The sequence below is a fragment of the Otolemur garnettii genome, unplaced genomic scaffold, assembly GCF_000181295.1.
Source record: "Otolemur garnettii isolate 467f Iridium unplaced genomic scaffold, OtoGar3 scaffold00049, whole genome shotgun sequence".
NCBI classification, from domain to species: domain Eukaryota; kingdom Metazoa; phylum Chordata; class Mammalia; order Primates; family Galagidae; genus Otolemur; species Otolemur garnettii.
In genome coordinates, this window is record NW_003852444.1 from 3323502 (window position 1) to 3348632 (window position 25131).

Below are 25131 nucleotides of genomic sequence, written 5' to 3' on the forward strand. Positions count from 1 at the left end.
ATTGTTTGAGCCCAAGAGTTTGAATTTATGAGCTATGACACCAGGGCAGTCTGCCCAGGGCACAGAGTGAGACTCTGTCTCAAATAAATAAGTAAATAAAATTAGTATAAATAGCTAACACTGATGGTTTGGGAATCAAACAGCCCATGTTCAAATCTCAGTTCTTCCTCTGAGCTATGTGACTGTAAAATATTATAGGATGAGTATCCCTCACTTCAAACTCTTGAGACTAGATATGGATTTCAGTTTTGTTTTTTTTTTTAAGATATGGGAACATTTAGGTTATAAATCCAAAATCTAAAATACTCTGATGGACATTTTAGAGTCATGTTAGTGCTTAAAACATTTCAGATTTGGGAGCATTGGGAGGGTTTCCAGATTAGGATGCTCAACTGGCACCTACTTCTTGGGCTGCTCTAAGAACTGACAGTAATTATAACTGTGTGCAAGTCAGCCATGGGACAAAGGGAAACTTCATATTAAACTATTTCTTGTATTTTTAAGAGCAATGACCTTCACTTTTGAGGAAAGTTAATCTGCCAAAAGGTTTGTACTAAACAGGAAGAGGGGCCCAGGTTCTCTGGACAGCGCAGCATTGCAGCTTTGGGTGTCTTTTTATGTGGGCGTTCTACAAAAGGTCAGGGCAAGGAAACAGTAGGAAAACCAAGCCTTCATAGGAAGTAGCCTGAATTGAGAAAATAAAATTTGAAACAGGGCATTTTTATGTTTAAAAATAAGATTCTTAATGTGGATTAAATATCCTTCCCTAAGCATACGTACCACTGTAATTAGAATCACTGATTAACCTTTTACGGAAGAAGCCAGGTTCTGTCTGCAGTGGCCTCTACACTCCATCTCAGAACCAGTATATGCTAAACTCTCTTGGTTCATGAAGAACCTTCTTTCCTTCCTGTATGGGAGGTATAGGGTGGCTGATCTTTACATTGATGTTTGGAGCCACCTTTTATCTTTTTGCTAAAAGCAGAGCTTTTACCACCACCCAGAATATACTGCTAAATAAGAAAGTCTTATTTTTTGTGGACTTCATAGCTGCTCTATTATCCATTAAACCATTGGTCTTCTCTCTGTGTGGTACATGTTTGTCTTGAAGTATATCTTCCTGGGAATGAGTGTGTAGCCAACGCTGCCAGGTCTGCTCCCCCACTTTCCCTCTCCATTTTTCTTCTTAGGTCTCATCCATCTTTCTATGGTGCATTGACCTCTAGTGTGTAAGAACCTCAGGGGCACCCAAGGAAAATGTCAATGGTAGTGTTAAAAGTAAATGATGCTAATGACTGGCTAACAAAGCCTTAGCTAATCAGGTGGTTTTCAGTTCTTGGCTTTCAATAAACGAATCAAATTGATAGATCATTAGTAACATTTTTTGATGACAGGACACTATGATTTTTGCCATGTAACCCCAAAGGAATTCAAAGAATTGCATAACACAGTTATAATTCTGATTGATGTTGAACCCCATCTCAGCTATAAGTAACATTCATGTATTCTTGGATAAGCTAATTAGGACAGAGAACATTGTAATAAAATGTTAATTTTTAATAATCAAAATCATTTTGCTATCAATTATATACCAATGATTACAATAACATTTGTTCTGTGTTTACATAACATAACAAAGCAAGAACTGAAATTTATTTCTAGTTATATTTTTTGTTGATGAGAAGAATTAATGTCAAGCACAAAAATATACCACATTATGATTCTTTGCTGAATGTGGCATGAAATACACAAAGTAAAAAACCAATTTTAAATTTTCTACTAAAAGACTAGTTCATTTATTTTTACAGATGAATGAAGGCCGACAAATTGGTATGGTATTTAAATTACACTTGATATGTTTGAAAGTAATGTAACAGTTATTTTAAAATAATATTTACATGACACCAGAAAGTACATATTTTGGCAACTATTTAACTTCTCATGAAAAATTATAGATATCAACTTAGATATATGAGGAAATACATGATTTTTCAAAATACTTTGGGGCTACATGAGCAGAATAGTTTGTGGACCACTTAAAGAATCAGCTGGGAAGGGTGGCCGGTTTTTGAGGTCATTGAATTACCACAATGGAGTGGGCCCCAAGAAAATCAGTTTTCAACATGCACCCCATGTGGCTCTCATGCAAACCAACATTTAGGAAGCACTACTTTAAAAAAATAAAAACTAGCATTCTATAGTATTTTTAGCCATGGCAGAAGAGGAAAACACCCTCACATATGTTTCTAGATTGAGGATAGAACTGAAATGAAAGCTAAAAAGAGCCACAGCTCATAGCACAGCAGCACCCGGGAGAAGCCTAGAAACAAGAAAGGGCAGCGGGGGAAGGCAGGCACTTCCCCGGGTTTTCCTAGGACGGTCAAACAGTGCAGGATGGGGGAGCATACTAAGGAGCCTGCTCTCCACTGGGGTTGCACTTTGGGAGAAAACGAAAGAAAGCCTTTCCACCCAACCAATCTGAGGATTTTCTTGAACCAGCCTGAGGAAAATATTTAGGAGGGACGATTGTTAACACTAAAATAAAAGCATGCGCTAGCAAAGCTGGTGGCACAGTACACCTTGGGAAGCATGGCTGGAAGAAGGCAGGGGGACTTGCCATGAAATGCCCTGGGGTCCTGTGACAGCTGAGGCACCTGTTCCCTTTTGGTCCCACTGGTGGCCTAAAGCGTGGCCTTGGAGCACCCAGCACTCATCTCCTGCCCATTCACGGGGCTGTGCTCCGCAGCGTCTGTTCCCTCTTCCTAGGGTCACAGAAGAACTGCAGCTTCCTGGGGAGCAGCTTCACCTCCACGGGCATCGCTTCGAACTCCTCACTGTCAATGCTGAAGGAGCCCCCGGCTCCCTGTGGGGAAGAGAAGACTCAGAACTCACAGCCACGCCAGTGGCCTGCTTGAGTTGGAAGTCTCACCGCAACACCCGAGCAGTTTGTTATGGAAAACAACATCCTTTCTGAGGATTTATCCCAGCATCCTTTCACAGTGCTAGTTCTGAAGGCATCCCAATTTCACCATCCACGAAAATGGATTTATTTACTTTTTTTGGCCCCACCTCCTCCCAGAGTCTCTTGAGATTTGAACAAGATGGTTGTACATGTAATTTTCAAATACAGTAGACCCTCCATAGTTGACTGCCTCCCTATATTGACCACCTCAAGTTGACCTATTTTTCACAGACCAGACATGTACATGTACATATCAGTCCCGTAGGCCTACTTATGTTCACCACTTCCATGTGTTGACCAGGCTGTTTTAGTCCCTGGGGCAGTCAATTTACAGAGGTGCTGCTGTATTAAGAGGGAGGGACCCTGCTATAACATAGTCCTTCTTGCCCTCAACCTTTCTCAAGTGAAAATTGAGAAAGCAAGCCTTTATATACACTAGATCATTTTCATTATTCTCTAAGACTTGCTTGGCTTATACCTAAGATATATCAACATTATTACAGAGTCTATGAAATCCTTCCATAATTCATGCCTTTAATTCAACATTCACTGTACTGAAACTATGGTATCAGTCACCATGGGGATACCTTCTATTTACCTGCACTTTGTTTCAGTACAGTAGTATGAGGGCTGCAATTCTTCAGGGGCTAGCTACAGAGCCTCTTTTTATCCAAGGTATTACTAATCAAAAAAACTTAGAATTCAGATTATATTTCAGGTGTTTTTCCCCTTATAGATATTATTTTAAGAGTCACATTTCACAATACAGCAAAATTCACTGCTGAACTGAAAACAACTTTTAGATCCTTTATAAAAATGGTTCCAAGTAAAACCCACTATGAACACATGCCAGTTTGAGAGCTCTCTGCATTCTGTTGTCTACATATGGAAAAATAAAAGGTCCGGAGACCTAAAAATCACTTTATAGAAGAACCCTGGTGTGAGGACAGTGGGATCTTTCAGGAGTCCCACTCTAAATCCATGTTGCAGAGGGCTGTTCTGCCATCCTTAGGTCTCCCTGAATATGTATGACTCAGAGCCTGGCAAAGTGCTTGGCACGTAATAGGCATCTAAATGTTGGCCAGTTATTAAGAAGTGGGGGTGGGAGAGAGAAACAGAAAGGCAAACAGACCAAGAAAGAGCCAAACATGGCGGGGCTGCCAGCCCCTGCTCACCTCAGGCAGACGGAAGGCACACCTGCTGGCCTGGAGACACTCCGTGCCCTCAGCAAGCAGCTTGGGGTTTCTCATCTTTCTACTTCTGTGGGATGGGGAAAAAAACAAGCTTGAATCCAGTGATGGCAACTGCATTAGGTTACAACAGCACAGCAAGTTCTTCCCGTCTTAAGAGTTAAAATTAGTGGACAGATGGCCTGTGAAGCTACAGGCTTCTGTGAATAACTTTCCCACAGTGATTCTTGCTTAGCACTGTGGTATTTCGTAGATGGAGGAGGTTTGCTTGCTGTAGAGAACTGGGCATGAAGGTAAAACTCAGTGACTAATTCTCAGGCTGTTAGTCTCATTTAAACATTAGAAGGAAATTAAATTCTTTAGGACAGGTACTCACTTCAGTCGTTTGGATAGTACTTGTGATTATTACTTGAAGAAAATATTTTTATTCTAATTTAAAGTAGATATTTCTGTCATACATATGAACAAGTATCTTAGATGTTTTTTGATGATTCCCTGTACATTCAGCCCTCTGTACCCACAGGTCCCACTTCCATGGATTCAACCAAGAATGAAAAATATTTTTGAAAATTACATCTCTTTTGCAAATACTCTTTTTCTTGTCCTTACTCCCTAACTGATACAGTATAACAACTATTTACATAGCATTTACATGGTAGTAGGTATCGAAAACATGGGAAGATGTACATAACTTATATGCAAATAATATACTATATTATATCAGAGACTTGAGCGTTTGTGGATTTGGTATCCAAAGGAGGTCTTGGCACCAGTCCCCTGCAAGTACTAGGGGCGATGGCACTGATGGTAACAGTCTGCTTGGCATGCTGCATCTTTAGCTTGACTAAGTGGCTGTGGAGTAAAACTGCCAGATCTATTTACATGTACAAACTTTACCTACCCATAGGAAGCAGAAATAAAATAAAAGCGATTCCATTATTTATTACTGGCTACAGTAATTCTTTTTTTTTTTTTTTAGTAATTCTTTATTATATGGATTATCATCAGAGTTTCTTTTTTTTTTTTTTTTTGAGACAGTCTCACTCTGTTGCCCTGGATAAATGCTGTGGTATCATCATAGTTCGCAGCAACCTTAAACTCTTGGACTTAAGAGATCCTTTTGCCTCAGCCTCCTGAGTAGCTGGGACTACAGGTGCCCACCACTACAGTTTTTTTATTTTTCGTAGAGACGGAGTCTCCGTCTTGCTTAGGCTGGTCTTGAACTCCTGAGCTCAGGTGATCCACCCGCCTCAGCCTTCCAGAGTGCTAAGATGACACGCCTGGCCATTATCAGTTTTCAAAAGGAAGCTCACAATCTCCTCTTCAGACAGCAAAAGGAAACAGGCATAATTTAATTTCACTTCCTGTAGGAACCAAAAGGACACTGCTGCTGCTGACAGTGTGGAACATAATGACTTTACCTAACTTGAGCAATCTAATTGCTTTTTTTTTTCTATTTTTAGACACATTATAGAGGTTTGATATCACTGGTCCCACTGGCCAGACTCTCAAATAAAACTCTGTGGTTTCTGGAAACTCTGTAGAGAAGAGACAGACTTTTCCCTTCTTCCCTTTACTCCAGATAACAGCAAGTAAATCAAAGGCTGTAGAACCATCTATTAAACATCTGAAGAATTTGTACCAAAAGCAAGAACACCACGAACTGAATGAAAACCATTCTGCTGCTGCTGGTGTAGATAATGAAGTAACCATGGAGACCTGGCCACTGCAACAGAAATGTCTAATCCCTGGACCGGCACGAGGGGGAGCTCTGAGACAAAGCACCGAGAAAGGGTGCAAGCAGATTCCCAGTTGGCATGGGAACACGCCAGCTTCGCAGATGCTCTGAAGGCTGGTGGAGGATTTATAGTATTCTTAACCAATAAGATTCTGGCAGAGGTAGAGCTTAACAAATCACACAGGACTTGCAAGGATATTTTGTATTAGAAATAGGAACAAGGCCTGGGAAATGTCCAAGGTACTCAGTGCTCTTTGAGTTTTCCATTAACGCCCTGGGAATAGGACACCGTGAACTGACATGCATAGTAACAGATACTGTGAAGTGCTTCACAATTTAAAAAGACTTTTCACACACATTCTCTCATCTGAGACTGAAAAATAGTCCTGAGATTGGTAAAGATGATACCATTTCATTTTATAGACAGTGAAAAGAATTCAGAGAAGTTAAATGGTCTGAATCATGATGTCAGTTAAGTGGTAGAATCAAAATTTGTATTCAGCTCTCTGACCCTGAAACCAAAGTTCTTGACAGTTGGCCATGTCACACTGAATTCTTTATTTCAGCTGAAAAGCAGACTGCTCTTACAATCTGATCTCTCCACAGCGAACACAGATGGCCAAAATGGGAGAGGGCCACTGTGCACATAGGCCCCTAGCAAAAAAAATAGTGAAATTCCCAAACAAGATAAGGCCTTCATTGGGTTTCTTTGACTGCATGAGGTACTGTGATGTTAATAAAGTCCGAGAAAACACACTACTTAGGCCTCATTTCCTATAAACCCCAGTCCACTTACCCTATAGTTATAAAGTCTCCTTTGCTGATGGTGTCGGGTTCAATGCAGATGTTCATAAAGTCATCTTTGCTCTAAAAACATGGAATGGAAGAACACTAATGTCATTAATCTTAGAATTTTGGCTACTGCAACCTGTTGTCATCCTCAGCTTTGGTTTATGTCTTGAAGCTGTGCGTTATATAGGGGGCATTATTTCTAGTGTTTTAATTTTGAATTTATTTCCAGCCCTTTTATCTTCCAGAGCTTTACTATTATTTACATAAATTTCTTTATACTGTTTTGATTCTACTATTTAAGCAAAATAAAAACGCAACAGTGAGGGTCTGAACATTCTGTCTGTCACTAGTTACTGCAGTTGTTTTAGTCCCTATGATTCTTACCCCTGGAGGCCAAGATTTCTGCCCATCTATGGCCACGATTCTCAGCATTTAACATACACCAGCTTCCCACCAGATCCCAGTGTTAGCTGCTTGTGTGGAAAGCCTAGGTGTCTGCTTTTTAAAATGCTCTGCATACATTTGGCATGGAGCCAGAGCTAAAAAACACGTTTTTGTTCCATGACGTTTTTAAAACTTTCCATTTTCAACCACAGAAAGCTCTGGAATATTGGAACTATAAGGAAGCGGCTCTGAAAACACACCTGGTTCTTGTAGCACTCCTCATAGTCTGCTTCCAGGCAGTGGGTAGCAATGCAAGCCTAGGACTCTACACCAATCTTACAACTTTGGTGTCTGCTTCAGGAGAGGTCTTGTTTTTTGGAGGGTCAGTTAAAAAATCTGTGGCTCTGGATAACCCACAGGCCTTTGCCTAAGATTACCAGGCACTGCCAGAGCACAACTCTGTCTCTCAACCATGAAGGACAAAACAGAGTGGATGTCTTTGCTCAAAGTGCCAACCATGTACCGTGAACTCCGCAATGTTACTGATTTTATCAATGAATAAAACAAACATGAATTTCTACCTACAGAGAACTTACATTCCACTGTGGAGAGGACAAATCAATCGTAATAAAATAGTAAGTTTTAACTATATTAGAAGGTAAATATAATACGAGTGTATTTAAGAATATTAGAAAATGAGATCAAAGAAATAGCAAGGAACACGCAGGAGGTGTGATGGCAGTGGCTACACTTTTAAGGGGTGTCCAGTTGAGAAGGAAACTTGAGCAGAGACCTGGAGGAAGTGAGGGGTCAGCAATGAAGTTGTCCAGAGCAGCAGTTTCCACATGGAGTTTGTTGACACTCAGAGTCTAGTTTTTATTTAATTTAAAATAATTTTTTAAAAACCTCAGGCTATGGACCCATCCTATAGTTCCTGGTTCAGGAAATGGGGAGGGAGCCCAAGAACTGTCATTTCAGACAGGTTCTAGGTGATGCTGATGCTGCTGATCTAAAGACCATCTCTGAGGACCACTGATCTGGGGTGAGCGATCCACTCACAGCGAGCTATGCTGCAGAGGCCCAGAGGTGGGAGCGCCTGACACACATGAGGGAACCAGTGGGGCTGGAGCGCGGTGAGAGACATACAGTCAGAGGTGAAGACAGGGAAACGAGGAAGCAGGACAGTGTCAGCAGGGCTTTGTGGCCTTTTAGGAGGAATCCTGCTCTCGGGCTGAGTGAGATGCAGAGCCTCTGATTTCTTGATTTCCCAAAATTCTCATAGGCCCTCTCAAGCCAGGGAGATCGCTGCACTCTGTCTGTACTCCCTGGCCCTGTGCTGTGGCCTCTCTCCAGCTAGGGCAAGTGTAGGGTTCATGTTGTGACTCCCTCTCCCTGGGATCGCTGTCCTGCACGGCGTGTTTCATACCACTGTCAACAGTTGTTTCACAGATTCTGTCCAGTTTTTAATGTGTTTAGGTGTAAAGGTAAAGCTGTAAGCTGATTCCATCTTAAGTCTCATATTAACATTCAGAGATCAGTTCATTTTATTGCACTGACAGATTAAATGAGAAAACTTTATCATATCAATAGATGCTGGAAAGATACTTGATAAAATTAAATATCTAGATATTTAAGATAAAAGATAAAATCTTTTATCAAACTGGAAATAGAAAGGTGTTTCCTTAATCTGACGAAGGCTATCTACAAAAAAATCAAATTCTAAATCAGAAATAAGACAATGACTCCTATTCACCGTATGGAAGTCCTAGCCAGTGCAGTAGATAAGACAAAGGACTGTGATGATAAGTATTTGAAAGGAGAAAATAAAACCCAAAACTATTTACAGAAATCTAAAAGAATCCATAGACATAATTAATAATGATTTAGTTAGGTTACTAATTCAGCATCAATAGAAAAACACCAATTACATGTTCATCTATTAAATCAGATAGTTAGAAAATGAAATTTTAAGAGATAACTATTTACAATATCATTAAAAATTAAGAGAACCAGGAATATATCCAGCAAAAGAATGCTATTAAAAAAACTATAAAACTTCATTGAAAAACTCTGAAGATCTACAGAAATGAAGATGTGGGCCACATTCGCAGACCAGGAGAGTCAACACTGCAGAAATTTCACTCTCCTCCAATTGATCTGTGGCTACAATGTAATCCAGATCAATATAACATTTTTATGTGGAATTTAATAAAATAAACATTCTAAAATATTTATAGAAGTCAAAAGAGCTAAGAATAATCAAGAGACTATTTAAAAAAGAGAAAAACACAGAGGAACTTATTATAAAAGTGTAATTAAGAGAAGCTGAGTACCAGTTCGGGTATAGAAAAGTAGAGCAACAGGAAAGAGAGACCAGCAACAGTCACATGTCCACAGACACTTGACTATGGCCAAGGCCTGCTGAAGATCCCTGAGGGGAAATGGACCCTTCAGTACAGGTGTCCGGACAACTGGCTTTCTGTTTAGAAAGAACATAAAATTGGAGCCTTGCCAATCACTTACAAAATTCAATTACAGGTGGGAGTATCTCTTTTTTAAACAAAAATGGAACCATTTAATGCAAATCATTTTAATCACGGTTTTTCTTTTCAGGTGATATGTAGAAAATAATACATACATAAATATACATACGCCATTTTAAATAGAGGTACCAAAATTTATTTAATCAGTCTGATGTAGCTTATTTCATATATTTTACTATTATCAGCACAGTGAACATATTTGTACAAGAGACCCTAATTTTCATGCATTCCACATTCCTAATGCTTCTTTCATATTCTGAATGTACTTCTTTTAATAATAAGTGAACATTGTGAACTATTACATGGCAGCTTCATTGTCTTTGAATATTTTATTGCAAATGCTTTTATTTTTACAAAGAGGTGTGGAAGAAAGAAAAAGATGAATGTGCTGTTAGTAGCGATAAGAGGCCTCGTATCATATACTTTTATAATTGGCACAAAGATAAAAAGCCCTGGGCCTTCTGAATGTGGCTAATCTCGAGCTGCCATCATGTCCTCCCTGAACTCAGTCCATTCAGTGGTATTCTGGCACCAAAGAGAAGAACAATGGAAAGGCACATGAACAAAGTATAGGCAATATGTGTTATCGAAGACGGTATAAAGGAAATGTATAATTAGAAATACTACCTTTCTTTTCTAAATTCCTCTGGAACAGAATCGATTTTTTTAACCTTCACATATTCACTTTCACCAATATTTTCAGAATTCTATTATGTAAAAAAGGACTGCCTGCATTATATATTCATCAGAGTATTTCTGTAGGATAAATTCTTAGAAATACACTCAATAGGGCAAAGGGTATGCATATGTCTTAGCAGTACATATGTACTACCAAGCTGCTGTCAAGACAGGAGTCTCAATTAATACTCTCGGCAGAAACACAGGACTGCCCACTTCCCCACTCACACCAACACTAAGCGCTATTGTGCTTTTTAATCTATGATAATTTAACAGTTAGTATTTTAATTTGCGTTTCTTTGACATCAAGTATTTTTTCTGTTTCCTAACCTATAAAATGCAGATAAAAGTTATCTCTACCTGATGGCACAGTTAATATATTATATAAAATTCTTAGATAATGCCTAGCATGTAGCAAATACAAGCTATTTTTCATGTTTACTTCTTTTATGAATTTTCTATTTTCACCCTTTGCCTGTGTTTTTACATTAGTCCTTAGCCTAATTCTTGCTGATGTATCCTAAAGCTATTAATTCTTGGTTCTAGTACTTCTTGTAGTATGTGATAGTGTCTTATTTATTTATTTATTTATTTATTTTTCGAGACAGTCTAAAGCTGTTGCCCTGGGTAGGGTAGAGTGCCATGGCATCATCATAGCTCACAGCAACCTCCAACTCTTGGACTCAAGTGCCTCAGTTTTTCTATTTCAAGTAGAGATGGGGGCCTCACTCTTACTTGGGCTGGTCTCAAACTCGTGAGCTCAAGCAATCCACGTATCTTGGCCTCTCAGAGTGCTAGGATTACAGCCATGAGCCACTGTGCCTGGCTGATAGTGTCTTTTTAAATAAGTAAACAAAGGCATGATTAAAAATAAGTAAACGAAGTATGATTTTTGCCTTAGATGTTATCCTTAGAAAGGCTTTGTCCATAGTACTTTAATTTTTTTAATTTATTTAACTCTTTAATCCAACTGGAATTTTTTTCAAAGGTGAAGGAAGCTTTGTTTTCCACTCGTTTTGCAATGGGCATATATTACTTTTATAATTAGAAAACAGCTCAACACTCTAAAGATTAATATTGGAATCAAACTTCTAATTTTCAGATTGGTCAGGACAAATATGAACAGACTAATTTGCATAAAAGCTGAATATAGTAATCATTCCACAGGCAAGAATGACTTTTCTATTTCTATTCTCATGAATATTAATCACTAAGGTTTTCTCTTTACTGGGGTCAGTAATCATTTTCTGTAAATGGCCAGACAGTAAATGTTTTAGGTTTGGGAGCCATATGGTCTCTGTGGCACTACTCAGCTCTACCAGTGTAGCACTCAAGCAGACAGAGAAAATGGGTAAATGAATGAATATGGCTGTGTTCCAAGAAAACTTTATTTATCAATAGTGAAACTTGAATTTCACATACTTTTCATATGTCACAAAAAAAATTCTTCTTTTGATTATCCTTCTTTCATTTAAAATGGAAAATCAATTTTTAACTTTGGGATATACAAAAACAGGTAGCAGATCAGTTTACCAAGCCTGGGTTATTTCAACATTTTTCAGTGTATTGTCTACAGCAGCAGTACCTGCAGAACTTTCTGTACCAGCAGAATGATTTTATATCCGTGATTTCCAGTAGAGTAGCTACCAGCCACCTAGAACTTTTGAGTACTTGAAATGTGATGAGTATGACTGAGGAACTAAGTTTTTAATTTAATTTAATTTAAATTCCTTTTAAAGGAATTTAAGAGTTGCTAATAGTTACTGTACTGGACAGTGTAGATTGAACTCAAATAAAATCATATGTAGAGACACAGATGTGTGTGTGTGTTTTTCTCCTGGAAATCTAAAACTATATATTTAATACAGTCAGAAAAATACTGGATATTTCCTCAAGTAAAAGCGCCACAAGTTTTTATTCCAGTGACAAATGGAAGTAACTGATTTTCATTTCTTTTCCTTTTTTGGTTAATATTATCTTTTTTTTTTTCAGATTAATATGAAGGTACAAATGTTTAGGTTACCTTGTCTTTATTTCTAAGGTAAAGTTCAAGTTGTAGTTGAGCCCTTCACCCAGGGGGTATGTGAACACCCTCACGTTGTCCCCATTAGGTAGGATGATTTTTGTTTCTAAAGGTTTTCTGCCACCTGCTCTCTGAAGGCCAGTAAGCAACAGAGTAAGTAATAGGCAACACTGGTGATCGGAGCCCCTCGGGCCACAGTTGTGCCAGCAGCTGCTTCTCTTTGCTGTTATTCCTTAAAGGGACACCACATGATTTTTATCATGACCCTTTCCTCTCTGTCCCCACAAGGTAAAAATAAAAATAACTGAATTAATGGAAGAGCATGTAGCCTTTGTCACTCTTCCCAGATACCAAATGCTTTTCTAATAAAAAAGCACACTTACCATCAGGTCAAGCTGACTGTTCCGTGTGGTGATGGACAGTTCAATGGTTGACAGCTGCACTTCTTTCCAGACCTCTGGGCTCACCTCCGGAGAGAGGGCTGTGGGAATCCATTAGACACAGGTCACCTTCTTCCATTAACATTTCACTGCCCACCACCAACTCGCTGCAGCTGTTCAGCTCAGAGTCCCCAGCCCTTGACACTGACTCTCCACTGTAGGGTCATTTATTTCATACTTCCTATACACAGAAGTAAACAACCAGGCTCAAAATGGATCTCTATGCCTAAAATGTCCCTACCAAATGCAGTCACACAATAACATAAATGTCAGTGACATAAAAAAGGTGCACAGAGACTCTGTCCATTTGTGGGACATTGCTCGGGTCCTGCTCTGGCAGCACATGGAAGGCTGAGTTCATGACCCTTAAAAGGCTTCTCCTACTTTAATGTCCGAAAACTGATTTTGGGGATGTGCTTTTGGGTACTTCAGTCACCACACTGCTCACCATCCTGTGGTTGTGCCCAGTATGACGCCAGCCTTCGTAATATTCTCCTGTACAAAGACGGCCGGGGAGGCGTCTCTTCTGGTTCACTGGGAGGTCTCTCTGAAGGTCCCATGTAAGAGATAGAGGCTTGATGAGTCTGAGGCCAATCCTTTTAATGTGGAGAGAGAAGAACTGTCATCCACACACATTTCACAACTCTGGGGTTTTTCTCTGCTAGAACACTAGTTAAAAACCCCTCACTGGGTGGAATGCTCTCTAACTTGGAGCCAGGAACACTCCAGCTTTCCTTTCCTGCTAAGCACTCTGCCTGGAAAACCACGGCTCCCATGACCGCTGCCTCCACTGCTCTCCCTAACACAGGATAGAGATATTAAGTAACTAATAAACACCATTTATGTGTGTCTGGAAAAAAAAAAAAACAATATGAATGAACGTGGCACCATCCTCTAACAAATTTATCCTTGGTTTCCAGACAGTGACTCAAAAATAAAACTGATGAAGTCCAGATGCGTCAGATACCTGCTTCCCTTCTGGAATCGTAGAGGCCAGAATGGTTTGGCCCAGGCTTTCAATCCAGCCCAAGGCTTCTCACTTCTGCTTGGAAGCCCATTGTCCTCAAACTCTTGATTTTTTGTCTTCTATTTCCTGGCACCTCAAGTCCAGTGCCATCCTGGATCACATCAGCGTCCATATGTATAATTAAAACCATACCCTAGCGGCTATCCTCTCAGCCTTCAGCATCACCTCTAATTCACCACAGCTCCCCATTACCACAGCCACATCATGGCCCTTAATGTCACCCAGAAGTATTCAAACATCTAAAACTCTGACATCCTACCCTCTAATCCCATCTTTTATTCACCTGATTAGTTTTTGCCCAGTGTCTCTTCGAGTGAATTGCTCCCCTGTTCTCAAGTTTCCATGGGGAAAATTACAAAACAGCAACAATTAGGATTTCTCTTACTCTCCCCCTCCTTCATTCCTCCCCAAGTTCGGCCCCCTTCTTCTCTATCTGACAATGCTGTCCTTGAGGCTCACACATTCCCTCACACAACAAGCTTACGGTGATAGTCTCTGCACAAAAGGAGCTGTTTTCACTGGATAAATTCAATTTGAAGTATTAAGAAATCAGAATGTGACCTCATACCCAGTTTGCTTCACTCCTACTGACAGTTATAAGCTGATGTTCTCATGTCTGTTTAGCTGATTCCTACATTTGTTTTCATAACTTGGTTTAAATGCAGAAGAAGAGAGGATTATTTTGGACCCTTAGAGATCCCCACAACACCAAGTTTCCAGTCACACTGAAGATTCCACTCCTAGACCACCCATTTTCCCTCAGGGCCAAATCTATAATGGATTATTTTAAATTGCTTTCTTTTTGGCCCATCTGTCATTATTCTTGCATAACATATGTCCTAAAAAGCCTCAATTCTGAATAAATCTTGTTACTAAGTTTCTAATTCCTACCTCATGACTCAGTACACTAGAGGAAAAGAAATACATCTGCAGAGAACTGACACAGGGAAAAGCCACCATCCAGCACAGAATACAGGATTTCTGGGCTCAGGCCCTCATTGCCACCTGATAATCCTTTGCGGCCTCTTTCTATGTTCTTTTTTTCTTCAAAATCTCCTAATTCCACCCCCTTGACCCACCTCATTTCTCACAGATAACATTGCTTCCTACGCTTTGTGAGAATATCAAGGACTCTCTCCAATCTTGTTTTCATCTACATCTATGCTTACTTCTAGGTGAAAAAGTGTCCCTTCCCCTGTCCAGGTACTCTGGATCCCAGAACCTTCCCCTTGCTCACAGCTTTGCTAGTTTAATCATGCCGTCTCCTTTCTCTTCTCCTCTTCTCATTCTTCTTTTCTTTTGCTTCAGGGTATAAAGACAGGGGATATTCCTCCAACTAAAAACAATGCTCCATAGACCCCCACTTTCTCTAGCCTTTGCCTTTTCTATCCCTCTTTTTCAAAGTCAAGTTTCTTGAAGGAATGGCCTATCCCTGCTATCTCCACTTCTTTGTCCCACTTTATTTCTTAACTTTCCTCGTTACAGCTTCAGCCCCTGCACTGTGGAGACCGCCAAGCCTCTGGAGGGAGCCAAATTCAGTGGCTGCTTTCCTTTCTCTGTATCTGCTGCTGCTTGAAACTCTCTCTTCTGCTGGCTTCTATGTCTGTACTCTCCTGCATTTTCTCTTAACGCTTCTCAGTCATATTTTGTGGTTCTTTAAATGCTTGTATTTCTCAGGGCAATTCCTGGCATCTTTCCTCAATGATAACTTCACCAAACCCAAAGTTTCAAAGTCACTCACACACTTATGATCTAAATCTGTTTTTTCAGTCCAGACCTCTCTACTTAATTCCAGACCTACAGCACAATCGTGTACCCAATTGTCCATGTTCCAGGCCTGTCAAACTCAACATGCACCAAACACAAAACTTCATCTTTCTTCATAAACTTGATCTTACTCTAATATTATCAACACTAATGGAAAACTCTAGTTACCAAACTCGAGGCCCTCCTATCAGAAACCTGGCAATCCTACACTCTTCCAACTTTCGAGGGTTTTAACACAACAGCTCTTCATTAGCTCTGTTGTCAGCAATCTCTGTTACCAACTAACCATAAACCAACCATACCTCGTAACTTCCCACCTGGATTACTCTACCTTCCATCTGACGGGCTTGCCTTTAGCTCTTGTCCACACTGCTGCCAAACAACTTTGTAAAATGCAAATCTACTCATGTCACATTTCTGCTTATGACTCAATAACTCTCCAGCAGTTTAAGGACAAAAGTCAAATTTCATATCCAAACCTGCCATTCTCTAGCCTTCTCTAACCCTCTAGCTTCATTCCTGACATTTTCTTGCATTAACTGTAATTAATGACCATGTCACAGCAATGTGACTTCCCATAGCCTGTCCCTCCACCTAGGATGCCCTTTATCTAGTCCTATATATATTTCAAAATTTAATGTGTCACCTCCCTGGGAAGCCTTTCTGACCCTGGGTCAGACTCAGCCACCCCTCCTCTCTGCTCCTGTCTTGGTCTTCACACATTTCTCTCGCAGTGCCTGCCAAACTGCTGACCTGCGTGGACCTCTGTCCCAGCACATGAATACTTCCTGAGGGCAGGAAGCCTGTTTTACTTGACTTTGTATCCTAAGCATATATCAATAATTGCTGAATAAATGGTGGAAACAGTCTACATTCTCCCAGACTCTACCATTTAAATATGTAGCTACACACCACCAATAAAATTATCCCCTTGAAGGACAATACATTTTACTAATCCCGTTTGCCTTAAATAGAAAAAGGCCTTGTCCTCTCAAGTTCATTTTTTAAAATGACTTGTATTTTAGTGATTTTAGTTTTTTACACTTAATTATTTAATACAACTAGAATGTTTTCAGAAGGTGAAGGGAGCTGTTTTCCAAATGCTTTGCAATGAACATGCATTACTTTTATAATTAGAAAAACATTTGATGACTCTGAATATTAATACCAGATCCAAACCATCTGCCAATTTTCAGATTTGTCAGCCAAATTGTGAATATACAATTTTGATGTGCATGTGAGCTTAACATAGTATGTAGTCCACAGTTAAGGATGGCTTTTCTATTAGCATTTTCATTAATATAAATTGGTAAGCTTTTCACTCTGCCAACATTTTTCTGTTGTGCACTGCCCAACAGAACTTTCTCTGATAATGGAAGCATCTGATAATGTTCTATATCTGTACTCTGATAGAGTAACCACTACCCATGTTTGGCTAGTACAGTTTGAAACCTATTGATAATATATACAAACCTGAACAATTAGATATATTTAGATATGACTCTTCAACTCATTTTCAGATACTAATAGAAACAAACATACAATAATCAGTGAGATTTATGTCGTTCCGTTCAAGGTTTGTCTGGCAAGTGTGAGTGAATTAATAGCAAAGGAAAGTGGAATGTTAAAGAGAAGTTAAATATGGATTTGGTAATGGAAGGATTACCTTCCATTTGAGTTGGTAGAGGGGTGACTGCTTATCAAACAGGAATGTTCTCTGTCTTTGTACCTAATCAAATATGCCTCATTTCAGGGCCAGAGCATGTCACTTGCATCTGTAGCAAGGAATTTAAAAGTATCACAAATACATACATTACTGAGAAACAACAAAGTACCAGAGGGCAAATTTCTACAGCATGAAGTACATTTACCTTCAGAGTGCTGAAAAAGTGGGCTGCTTTGGTTTTTAGAGGCCCAAGATACCAGTACCTGACAAAGAACAAGATAAAAATCTGATTAGAACATTAAAAGAACTATCAACGTGATAGATATCATTCATGATGACAGACAAAATATTAGAATCACATCTCTGCTGGTCTGGAAGCTACAGAATTGTGGCTTAGCATAAAAGAATATTATAGTAAATCTTTAATTTACATTTCAATATCTTGCCAAACAGTACGTAATTAGTTATACAGTGGAAAGATTCTTGCAATTTATAACAAACATGTAACCAGAGTCTCCTTGAGCGCCTAAATTTACAAGTATCACTATATCCTTTAAATCAAAGACTATTGATTGGTATACAGCTATTCCTCAGTATCACTGGGGCATTGGTTCCAGGACCCCTCAGGATACCAAAATCTGTAGATGCTCAAATGCCTGATGTAAGATGGTGCAGTATTTTCATATAACCCATGCGCATTCTCTTGTGTACTTTAGGTCCTCCCTAGATCACTTGTAACACTGACACAGCACTTCACTCTCATGGATTCAGTGCAGTATTCAGCAGGTGGCAGGTTTAAATTTTGCTTTTTGGAACTTTGTGGAATTTCTTTTGTTTTTCTATCTGCAGTTGGTTGAAACCATGGATGAGGAGCCCATGGATGTGAAGTGGGCCCATGGAAGTTTCAGTGTACCCTGAAAAGAGCATTGAGTAGAGGACAAGAAGGCCACACTGAGACTCAGGTGCTGGGTGATCTGACATGTCACTCATAAGGTCACTGACTAGATCTCATGCACCACATCTTCTCACACACACAAACGCACACACACACAATTAAAATTTATAAACAGCATAATCTCACAGTATTCATGTTAAACAACTTTAAAATGGCAAATGTTAAACCTTGGAATACAGAGAATCTACTGCATATTGGTAAATATATAAAAGCTACTGGAGAGAGAAGGATGCCTAATTGGAATTAGAAAGTGGCATAAAGTAGATTCCTCTCTAAAACATATCCGTTACCAAATTACCCCAATTTAACAGTTCTTTATTGATTCTGATCAATATACATTTATTTAGCACCTGCTAAGTATATGGAAGAAATAAAAGAAATATAGATTATAAAATTTTGGCATTTGGGAGTTTGTAATTTGAGAAAATAAGACCCAAATAATTAATACATAATAATGATTGACTATGATAAGGTATAAAATGATCACTATTTATTGGTAAAGAGAGTCAAGAGGGACAAAAAAAATCATTAAGGGCCTAAAATCATTGGTGCAGCCATGCTGCACAGCCATGAGTAACGTGAGGTATAGAATTTAGAAAGATGGGTTGGCTTTAGATACTCGAAAGAGGAGGCAACCATTCCAGGCAGGAGGAGGAGCAAGGCTGTGGGAAATAGCAAGAATAATAGCCAGAGGGAAAAGCTTAAAATTAAAGATGCTTAATTATAGAACAGGGATTCTGTAATCTCATCAGATTTAGTCCCAGAAGATTACTCTGATGACAGAGTAAGTTGGGCCTGGAATAGTACAACAAGGATATGATCCAATGGGCAGTGTGGAGCCATTCTAAATTATCATTCAGGGTAATATTGTGATGCTACTAATAAGGGCCTTGATCATCTGATTTTGGGGAGGGGGGGGAATTACTATTTTTTAAGTGTATAGTTAGCTTCTTTTCCCAATTAGCCAAAAAGAAAAATATCCCAACTCAAGCAGTTTATCTGTAAATTGTCAGCAATTCCCTCCCTCTCTACCAATGCTAAGTTTTGACACCATGCTTGCAGTCTTCCTGTAGCCAGCTAGGAAGTAATTTCTTGGATCCCTCCCGTTTCTTCCTTAACACTAAGAGCAACTCAGTGGACAGTCCTAGCTAAAGTGTTACATGGTAACAAAGAGAAATGTAAAACTTGTTGCTCAGAAACCAATCAAAATACAGCACAAGTATGAGCGATGTTCCTAAAAGGACTGACTTGTGCTTGTGCTTAATTATTAACACATTTTGGAAAACAATTTGTTCTCACCAGACTTTGGGGGGTAAAGCTAAGCAATTCCTCTTAGCTTCTGCAATTTGAGACTACAGCTCTATCACAAGGCAGTTTGTGGAATCAACATAATCATGGCATATTTGCAAATAAAAAGATGTGAAATATTTAAGAATGCAGTATGTAATATAATACAGTAACATCTCTCTTTTGACACTCGCTGTCAGAAATTTCATTAGCAAGAATAATAAAGTGAAACAAGTGAGACAAATGTTTGTAAAGTAAGTGTGGCAGGCTGCCCTATGAAGTGAAAGAGGGGCTTCTTGATGAAAGCTACATGTGAGATCAATCTGTGATAAAACTGTAAACCTTCGGGTTTAAGAAAAACCAGCCCCCCAGGCATGAAGTGAACCTCACACAGTGTCTCCATCAGTCCTCCTCAGTAAGCCCTGGCCTACACTAGCTTTCCACAGCTAACGGAACATGACATACCTGCTTCCCAAGCCAACACTTTCATTTCACACAATGACTCTCCAAAAATAAGTCCATTCCCAAGAAAAGCGAGCACTGGCCCTCTCGTTAGCTCTAACATGCCTGTTTGTCTCATCTCCAACACAACTGGGTGGCGTTACCCTTCTCCCTTCTCTAAAAGAGGCTGCCTGTGGTCTCTCCATTTGTGAGGTCTTCAGAAAAAGTTTTAAAAACTCCTTTCAGATAAAGTCTTCCAGGCAGGACTGTAACAGCCCCTACTACAGGGCTAAGTTAGGCAGTGTCTTCTGCTAGGTACCCAGCTACACGTGCTGAAAGATGACGGACAATCCAGTTCTCTATTCCTCTCTCTTTTTTAAGGGACAGGGCCTTGCTCTGTCATCCAGGCTGAAGTGCAGTGGCACAATCACAGCTCACTGCAGCCTCGAACTCCTGGGCTCAAGTGATTCTCCTGCCTCAGCCTTCTGACTAAGCTGGGACTTAGGTATCCATCACTATGCCCAGCTGGCAATCCAGTTCTCTCTGCATCTAGCCTAGCCATAAGCTGTGCTCAAACATTATGTCTAAAAATAGGGATAAACCCTTCTCTTCAGCTACCACTGGGCTAGTGTCGAGGAAACTGGAACTTTCCCAAGCCTTTCTGCATGTAGGAGATTGTTCCTTTCTACCTGATTGTTCCTATCTCCATTACTCATATATAATTCAACTTCCAGGCTCATCAGATTTATTCCCAGAAGATTAATGTAAGGCACGGACCAAATAAGACTTCTAAAAAGTCGTCACACATCAATATAGTCATCCTTTACTTGCTAACTGTGACGCCAGCATCTCTGAAGGATCCCCAGCGAAGGCCGGTCATTGCAAACACAGGTTGTTCCTTTTCACCCTGGAAGTTAAATAGATTTAATTAAATTTTTGATTACAATAACTTGGAACTCTGTACATGTAAGTACGCAGCAGATGTTCTGGCCTACTTTTCATCAAACCAGAATTTTAAAATGTATGTCTAAACTTAAAAGAAATTAACTCTGTGAGTGCTTAGTAAAAATAGTTGAATAAGCCATATTATAAAAGGAAACTAATTTTTACATATTATGCCTTATGAATCTGCAGGCAAGGGAACATATTATCATCCTTCAGACTGTATGTTAATGAGCATCTAACTATGCTGCTTCTTAGACCAATCAGTAGTCAGGTCAGCCAGAATTTCTCTCCCATATACTTTTTCAAGGCAAAGATAATCTAAGCCTGCATTCTCTTTATAGCAGTGGTTCTCAACCTGTCGGTCGTGACCCCTTTGGGCGTCTCTGGCAGATCAGATATTTACATTACGATTCATAACAGTAGCAAAATTACAGTTATGAAGTAGCAACAAAAATAATTTTATGGTTGGGGTCACCACAACACGAAGAACTGTATTAAAGGGTCGTGGCATTAGGAAAGCTGAGAACCACTGCTTTATAGGGTCAAGAGCTCTCGAGTAAGACCTGGTAGTCTAGAATGTTTCATGGGAATATCTGAAAATACTGTCAAATATTTGTCACAAAAAGTTGAAGTAAAAAGTGATTTGGTCCAATCTTTTAAGGCCAAAATTCCATGTTACAATCAGTGAGTTTCTAATACATCAGTAGATTTTCTGAGAAATAGAACAAATATACAATAGAGCCAGTGCCCCTAAGAGTTTATGCTCCACGATGAAGCATCCCTAAAAATTACCAATAATACATGTACCAGGATTCTGAATGGGATTTTTCCTGAAATTCAGAAGTACAGCTGAAGCCAAGAGCTGAAAACTGGCAGGCACTCTCACATGCTAAAGGCAGCTACCAAATACCACAGAATTTGCTAAAAGCGGGTGGAACCAGCCTGACTTCCACCACACTATCACCCCGCCGTAGCCAGTACAAGCGAAGATTAGAAGTGGGGGAGGAAACCCTTGGCACTGGAAGTTGCTGGTTTAGAGAGAACATGCAGTGTCTTCTCCTCAGGGCAGGGAATGTATCCCCCGAGCCCCACCTTCACTCCCGTTCCCACTCTGCCAAAACCAAGTGAGGAATTTCTAGGAGAATCACACACAGTGGAGACGCCTGCAAGACGAAGACACTGGCCTGTGCGCCTCTGTTGCTTATCTGCTCCTGCAGCAGATGGGCTTTCCTGCTCTCCGTACCTGCTGCAACAGGGAAGGGGGAACTTGACAGAGAAATAGCAGAGAAAAGAGGTGAAGGTGAGGTACCTTGTTGGCTGGCACAGCAAAGAGATATCAGTTTCCTGGGTGCCAAGCAGACCAAGCAATACTGTAGAAGATGGCAGGGCTTTGAGTCATCTTGACAGTAGCCATCTACGCATCTGGCCCAGGTCCATGGTGCTCAGGCAGTAAGAGGCTGTGAAGGGTCCCATGCCTGGGCACTGAGGGAGGGAGTTGGAAGAGGTGGTGCTAGAACAGTTCTCCAATATCAGAAAACAAGGTTCTGAGGAGGCAGCTCAACAACTCTAGGATGAACCCACCAGACAGCCAGCACCTGGGCATCAGCAACCAAGAGGGAATCGGAACACTGGCTATAAGTAAAAGGATTTTCTCCAGTCCTTCCTCTGTGCTCTCATGATAGGGGAGCTGAAAACAGTGGGAAGAGGGAGAGTGGGATGAAAACATAGATATCCCAGTGACGTTGCAGGGAAGGAGTGCCGCTAATTTGCTAATTGATGTAAGAAGGCAAGGGAAGATATCACTGATGCAGTGACATTTAAACAGAGACCTGATGGACACAAGCAACCCAAATAAGGCCAAAGAAGTGACAGGGACAAAGCCGGGGGCATCAGCATACCAGATTTTAGGCTGTACTACAAGGCCATAGTGGTCAAGATAGCATAGTACAAAAATAAAGACATAGACATTTGGAATCAAATAGAAATCCAGGAAATGAAACTAACATCTTATAGCCACCTAATCTTTGATAAACCAAACAAGAACATACCTTGGGGGAAAGAATCCCTATTCAGTAAATGGTGCTGGGAGAATTGGATAGCCACATGTAAAAGACTGAAACTGGACCTGTGCCTTTCTCCACTCACAAAAATTGATTTAAAATGGATAAAAGACTTAAATTTAAGGCAAGAAATGATAAGATCCTCAAAGAAAGCATAGGAAAAACATTGGAAGATATCAGCCTGGGGAAAGACTTCATGAAGAAGACTTCCATGGCGATTGCAACAACAAAAATAAACAAATGGGACTTAATTAAATTGAAAGGCTTCTGTACAACAACTAAGGAGACAACGACCAAAGCAAATAGACAACCTACACAATGGGAAAGAATATTTGCATATTTTGAATCAGACAAAAGCTTGAAAACTAGGATCTACAGAGAACTCAAATTAATCCACATGAAAAAAAGCCAACAATCCCATATATCTAATGGACAAGAGACATGAATAGAAACTTCTCTAAAGAAGACAGATGAATGGCTAGCAAACATAAGAAAAAATGCTCATCATCCTTAATTATTAGAAAAATGTAAATCAAAACTACCCTGAGATATCATGTAACCCCAGCAAGAACAGCCCACATTACAAAATCTCTAACCTGAAAATGCTAGTGTGGATGTGGAGAGAAGGGAACACTTTTACACTGCTGGTGGGACTACAAACTAATACAACCTTTTTGGAAGGAAGTATGGAGAACCCTCAAAGAACTCAAGCTAGACCTCTCATTTGATCCTACAATCCCATTACTGGGCATCTACTGAGAAGGAAAAAAAAAAATCCTTTTATCAAAAGGACACTTGCACTAGACTGTTTATCACAGTTCAATTTACAATTGCCAAAATGTAGAAATAGCCTAAATGTCCACCAAGCCAGGAATAGATTAACAAGCTGTGGTATATGTATACCATGGAATACCTATCAGCCATTAAAACAGATGGAGACTTTAAAAAAAAAGATAGAGCCAACATGGTTTCTTGCCTACCTGAATCTGGGGAGTCAAAGATTACTCTAGCATTTTTGAATATAATAAGGGATAATTGCATCAAAGTATACGTGATGATTTAAAGACTGTATTATTTCCTATTAATGTTATGTGCGCTGATCACTAAATGTTTATACCATGCATAGTAACTTACAACAATGGTTTTGAAATGAGAATCCTCCCATAATACCTAAGTGATCTTAGGCAAGTTATTTTACTTGTGCCCACTGGCTGCCACCTCTGAACACAGGGTCATCTTTTGCTCACTATTAAAACAAACTCCTCCAGGTAATCTCCTATAAGGGTATCAGCACTGTAATCTCACCTGCTAGCACAAGGAATGGCAAAAGCAAATACACAAAATCTATAATAAGGGACATTTGAAACTTACTCTACTTAGGCTGAAATATATATTACTATCATCTATAGTCGCCCTGCAGTGCAATACATCTTAAAATGTAATCCTTCTAACTTCAATTTTGAACCATTCGACTAATATTTAAAAAGAGAAGGTACCTACCTGGCGGGAGGTTGGAAAGGACTAGAGAGAAAGAAAAGACAGAGAGGAAAGAACGCTTCAGCATCGGGAAGAGCAGCGACGTTGTGTGAGTTTGCTCTGTCTGCAGCAGCATTTCCCTGAATGTTTCATACGTGGGATAAGTGCTACATCTAACAGTGCTGCTGATGATGATGATGACAGAAGATTCCACAGTGAAATAGGATAAAACATACCAAACTTATTTGGCTTAAGACAAATCGTGTTTACTGCAGTTCTTAGAATCTTTAACATGTTAATGTGCATTATAAATTTCCAAAAGGGGAAATGCAATATACAATTTTCCTGAGTTTTAACTGTGCAACTCTTCTCTGGGAGGACATCTTTGCATAGCTAATACTCCATGGAAAATGCTGCTCTGAAGCATACAGAGTAGGCAAGAGGCGCTCAAGATTTGCTGACGGGTGCTCTAAAACTATTTTCTCCTTCTTCACTAGAGGGGAGAATTTTAGGAATATTCTGTTATAATTAACTGAAAATCTCTGCAAATTCTAAGTTTCACTGGTGTGAAGTGGTTAAGTCCTAGCAAGAGGTGAGAATGGTTCTGGACAACAGGAAGCAAGTAACCAAGGCATACTGTGTGTGGGTTGATCTAGAGAAACCCGGCAAACAGCTGGATGGGCACACAGCTGGATTCAGAAGAGGCCTGAGGGTCAGTCTGGAGAGACGAGTGCCTGTGGGGTACACACGAGCACAG

The 25131-nt window shown here is 39.8% G+C and overlaps 1 protein-coding gene across 1 annotated transcript in view; it reads right to left on the minus strand.

The window, feature by feature from the left end:
• Positions 1-1618: 1618 nt before the first annotated feature.
• Positions 1619-25131, minus strand: part of AGK (acylglycerol kinase) — a 77841-nt gene continuing 54328 nt past the window's right edge. Inside the window, exons 10-16 of the mRNA XM_003791647.3 lie at positions 20721-20800; positions 17416-17473; positions 13199-13346; positions 12694-12791; positions 6687-6757; positions 4138-4222; positions 1619-2863 (exon numbers count right to left, since the gene is read on the minus strand). Of these exons, the coding sequence (XP_003791695.1) occupies positions 2726-2863; positions 4138-4222; positions 6687-6757; positions 12694-12791; positions 13199-13346; positions 17416-17473; positions 20721-20800 (678 nt within the window). The 3' untranslated portion in view covers positions 1619-2725. The remainder of the gene's footprint in view (positions 2864-4137; positions 4223-6686; positions 6758-12693; positions 12792-13198; positions 13347-17415; positions 17474-20720; positions 20801-25131) is intronic.